Source organism: Neopelma chrysocephalum, unplaced genomic scaffold, assembly GCF_003984885.1.
Source record: "Neopelma chrysocephalum unplaced genomic scaffold, ASM398488v2 Primary Assembly neopelma1_164, whole genome shotgun sequence".
NCBI classification, from domain to species: Eukaryota; Metazoa; Chordata; class Aves; order Passeriformes; family Pipridae; genus Neopelma; species Neopelma chrysocephalum.
Window position 1 is genome coordinate 60358 of NW_020897826.1, and position 5180 is coordinate 65537.

General features: G+C 53.8%; 1 protein-coding gene across 1 annotated transcript in view; it reads right to left on the minus strand.

The window, feature by feature from the left end:
• Positions 1-468: 468 nt before the first annotated feature.
• Positions 469-5180, minus strand: part of LOC113976450 (tyrosine-protein kinase ZAP-70) — a 13720-nt gene continuing 9008 nt past the window's right edge. The window contains exons 7-12 of the mRNA XM_027701631.1: positions 4801-5033; positions 3711-3917; positions 3312-3504; positions 2158-2298; positions 1060-1172; positions 469-615 (exon numbers count right to left, since the gene is read on the minus strand). Coding sequence (XP_027557432.1) covers positions 492-615; positions 1060-1172; positions 2158-2298; positions 3312-3504; positions 3711-3917; positions 4801-5033 — 1011 coding nt within the window. The 3' untranslated portion in view covers positions 469-491. The remainder of the gene's footprint in view (positions 616-1059; positions 1173-2157; positions 2299-3311; positions 3505-3710; positions 3918-4800; positions 5034-5180) is intronic.

Genomic DNA, 5180 nt, shown 5'->3' on the forward strand with positions numbered 1-5180 from the left:
GAAAGATCCAGATCTGCTGCAGCCAACACAGTTCATCCTTGGTGAGACTGGTAAGCACAAAGCTCTGAGGTCTGAGAATCACTGAATCAGAGAATTGTTGGGGTTGGAGGGGAGCTCTGGAGATCATCCAGCCCAACCCCCCTGCCAAGGCAGGGTCACCTGGAGCAGGTGACACAGGGACGTGTCCAGGTGGGTTTTGAAGGTCTCCATAGAGGGGAGGTCCTGGGATAGCTTTGGAATTGGGTAGGAAGGAGCTCTAATACTGTCTGTACCACCCTGTGCCAGGTCAGGCTGGAGGTGATCATGGCCTGATGCTGACAGGAGGCACAGCTGAGTGTCCCCTGTGCTGGGACAGCATCGTCTCCCAGGTGCTTCGGTCTGGAACTGCTTGAGAAACAAAACCAGCATTTGAGAGATTAAAGCAAAACTTCACAAGGAGCCTTTCCAGGTCCCATGCAGGTGGGGGTGTGTTGAGGAGCAGAGAAGGAAGCTCAGGGAAGGGCTGCTTTGGACTTGTCCTCTGTCTGTGGCCCATTTTCTGTCTTGGCAGCAATACTGTAGTAGTAGGAGCGGATTGTGTTTTCCACTTCTACAAATCCTGGACGTTCTTCCCACCTGAGAGGGCAGAGAGGAACAAGAAGGGTCAACAGAGGGGACAAGAGCAGACTGATGCAATGAGAAGATACAAAACACAGAGAACCTGGGGAGGAACAGCAGCCCAGTCGTACCAGGGCTTAGGACAGCTCAGACTGTTCTGGGATGGAGAGGGTCAAAGACACAGAGCTTGGACAACTCCCAGGATTGGCACAGGCAAACGGAGGAGGATGGTAATAAAAGGTTCATCATGGAGTGGGGAGTGACCAAGGCAGGAGAGACCAGTTGCTTTGTGTTGTCACCATTCAACGTGCTCCAGCCTGGCCTGGCCAAATGTGTCCCTGCTCACGGCAGGGCTTGGAATGAGGTGATCTTTAAGGTCCCTTCCAAACCAAACCATTTTGGGATTCTGTGGTTCTGATGGACCTGCCACCCAGCAAAGAGCTGAGCTGGTGAGAGCCTCACCTGTAGGTCCAGCACTGCTGCATGAGGGCGAACATCTCTGCGGGGCAGTCGCTGGGACAGTCCAGGCGCTTGCCCTGCTCGATGAAGCTGTTCACCTCTGGGCCCTTCATTTTCTAGGACAGGATGGAGTAGGAAATGCATTAATGTTCTTGGAGCTGCCACAGGGTTAGAGGAGACAGGTCAGAGCTGGGCCTGGGGTAAAGCTTTGGACCCATGGGCCACAACTGCATCACCGTTTCCAACCCCAGCACCCACACACGGTGTCTCAGGCTGTGGCCCATCTTGCAGACCCCATCACATCCATCCTGCCAACCCCATCCCACCCACCCTCCAGACTCCATCCTGCCCAGACTCCAGACCTCATCCTGCAGACCCATCCCACCCAGCCTAGAGACCCCAATCCCCATCCTGCACACTCCATCCCACCCACCCTGCAGACCCCATCCTGCCCAGACTCCAGACTTTATCCTGCTGATCCCATCCCACCCACCCTGCAGACCCCACCCCAGGCACGGCAGTGGTTGAAAAGTGACTTTTCAGCTCTGCAAGTGAGCAGAAGGACCAAAGACAAGATCTGCTTTGACCCAAACCCAAATGAATTTAGTTTGTTTTCTGTTTCTTCTCCCTCCAATGAACACAGAGCTGCAGGATCCAACCTCATCGTGCCTTCCATGAAGTGCAAGTGGACCTGAGTCCTTTCCCCTCTGTCCAACAGTGGGAACACTCACTTAAGGAAATAGGAATTGTAGTTTCTGTGTGTGTCAGTTGTGACTGTGTCATCCACCTGTGATGGACCCGGCTCTGTCTCACCTTTTAGGGTTCCATCCTCACCTTGTAGGATTTCTGCCTTACCCTGTAGGGTTTCTGCCTCACCTTTTAGGGTTTCTGCTTCACCTTGTAGGGTTTCTGCCTCACCTTGTAGGGCTTCTGCTTCACCTTGTAGGGTTTCTGCCTCGAAGATTTTATGTCTCACTTTGTAGGGTTTCTGTCTCACCTTGAGGGTTTCTAGCTCACCTTGTAGGGTTTCTGTCTCAACTTGTAGGGTTCTATCCTCACCTTGTAGGGTTTCTGTCTCACCTTGTAGGGTTCCATCCTCACCTTGTAGGGTTTCTGCCCGTAGCTGAAGGCCTCCCACATGGTCACACCGTAGCTCCACACGTCGCTCTTGCTGGAGAACTTGTGGTAGTTGATGCACTCGGGGGCATACCACTTGAGGGGCCACTTCCCTGCTGTCCTGGCCTGGAGCAGAGCAAAGGGGAGCATTCCCACCCTGAGACACAGAGCTGGGAGCTGGGCAGGAATCCTGCTTTGCTAAAAGTTTGTGTCCAGGGCAATCCCACAGTGCTGAAAAAATCCCCTAAATCCTGAGCTCCAAACCCCAGTCCTGGAGGCTGGAGCTTGTTGTGCAGGACACAGAGTGCAGGATGCTGACCCTCCTGCCCCCCTGCTCCTGCACCTCAACCCCAGGGGTTTAATCACAGAATCATGGAATGCTTTGGGTTGGAAGGACCTTAAAGCCCATCCAGTCCCACCCCCTGCCATGGGCAGGGACACCTTCAACCAGCCCAGGTTGCTCCAAACCCCGTCCAACCCGACCTTGGACACTTCCAGGGATGGGGCAGCCACAGCTGCTCTGGGAAACCTGTGCCAGGGCCTCCCCAACCTTGCAGCCAACAATTCCTTCCCAATATCCCATCTATCCCTGCCCTCTGGCAGTGGGAAGCCATTCCCCTTGTTCTATCCCTCCCTCCCTTGTCCCAAGTCCCTGTCCAGCTCTCCTGGAGCCCCTTTAGGCAGTGGAAGGAGCTCTAAGGTCTCCTTGTATCCTTCTCCTCTCCAGCTGGAACCCCCCCAGCTCTCCCAGCCTGGCTCCAGCCCTGGGATAACCTGGTGGCCTTGTCTGGACTCATTCATTTCTTGTGCTGGGGGCCCCAGAGCTGGACCCAGGATTCCAGGTGGGGTCTCTGGTTCTCGCTGCTGGGAAGAGCAGCCCTGGCTCACTTTTCATCTCCTTCTCTTCCCTGCTCTTTGCTCTGGCTCCTCTCATCTCACTGCACCACGTCCCCCTCGCTGCCTCTGCAGCCATCTGAATGTCCTCCTTGGGACCCAGAGCTTTGCAAACCCCCTTTTAGTGTCCCAGCAGTGAGACCAGCCAGAGTTTGACGTTGTTGTGCAGCTCCTGAGGAGCCCAAAGCCTCTGTCTCTGGGGGTCTCAGCCCCCAGCCAGGAGGGCTCCTGCTCCTCACACTCACCTTGTAGTAACTGTCATCAGCACCAAGAGCCTTGGAGAGCCCAAAGTCACTGATCTTGGCATAGTGCTGGTTCACCAGCAGGACGTTTCTGGCTGCCAGGTCCCTGTGGACAAAGTTCTTCTCCTCCAAGTACTTCATCCCCATGGACACTTGGTGCATCAGCTCCACGATATTGCTGATTGCAATCTCGTCTCTGGGGAAGATGAAGGGATAATTCACTAATAAAGGACCTGCCATGGTCCCCTCTGAATTTTCCAGCTTCAAGGGAGAATGAACAGGGACATCTCTGTTCAGTCTCTCTTATCCCACATGAAGAGACATTGCAGGTTCTCTGCACCTCCAAAGCTCGGCTCACCCAGCACCAGAAAATCAGCCAGAGACATTTAATTCAATACTCACTTCTTGGAGGCCAAGAACCTGTTGAGGGGCCCTCCAGAAGCCATTTCCATCACCAGCATCAGGGACTCTGCCTCGCAGACCCCGATCATGCGGACGATGTAGGGGTTGTCCAGCTGGTGCATGATCTGGGCTTCCTTCATCATCTCATCCTTCACCGTTTTCTCGTTGTTGCTCTTCAGCACCTTTATGGCCACATCAATCTGCTTCCTGCAAGAGGAACACGTGTGGGATGAGCTGAGCAGCAGCTGGATTCAGGTATCGCAGCCAGGAATGCAAAACACTTCTCGAGTGATGCTGTTGGACCTCTCAACAGACTGTTTTGGCAGAGCCCTGCACCATCCTGGTATCCCAGGCCAAAGAGGAAAGGATCACCTCACCCTCCTAAGGGTAGGTCAGGAGTTGCCATCTGTAGATCTGAAGGCACATCACCTCACAAAGATCTGTGTCATTGCTGCCACTCTTCAAGGAGGAAACTGAGGCACAAAGTAGGTGAGGACCATCTGTGTGGGCTCAAGAGTAAGAGAGCCAGAGATGGCACATGTCCTCAGTCTCACTCCTTTGCCTCAGGAACGTGGACCTGACCTCAGGAACATGGACCTGCTCCTCTGAGTCCATGAAGTACATTCAGGGTATTGAAATCAGATGATCTTTAAGGTTCCTCCCGACCCAAACCATTCTGGGGTTCTTCAGAAGTGGCAGGGGTGTGCCCAGGAGTGTGTGGGGCAGGTTCACCCTCAGGGCAGTGAGGCTGTCACTGAAAACCCATGAAAAGTCATAAAATCATAGTATCATACCATAATATCATTGAATCATTAGGGTTGGGAAAGACCTCTAAGATCATCAATGAGTCCCACCATCACCCACTAAACCATAGCACAAAGTGCCACATCCACTTGGTTTTTGACCACTTCTAGTGGTGCCGACTCCACCAGATCCACCACCACTGACCTTCCAGACTATCTCTTATACCTCCACCCCATTATCATTTTAGGGTCCATCCGGCTAGAAACAGGATAACTGGGGACACCCCTGAGCCCAGCCCGGATCTCTCTCCTCCAGCTCCCTCCTCACCCCTCCGGGTAACACTCACTTCCTCATTTTGTAGACTCCTTTCTTGACACAGCCAAAGTTTCCTGCCCCCAGCTCCACTTCATCAATCATCAGGTGGTCCCTCTTGAGGAACAGTTTCTTGTCCTTCAGTTCCTCGGGGTCACTGTAGGGGCTCTCGTAGACACTGGTGTCCATGGGCAGCAGACGGGACTTCCCGGCACCTTCTCGGGGGACACAGTTGTTTAGGAACCACCTGCCCTTCCCCATCCCTCTCTCCCTCACTGATTGGGAGGCCAATTCTCCTTCAAGCTCCAGCATTTATCCTCTCTCATGGACATCTCCCTTCCTCACACAACCCATGGCCTGTCCCGGTTCCAGCTGCTGAAGGAGCCAGGATGGGGAGAGGTGGCTGAGCATTCC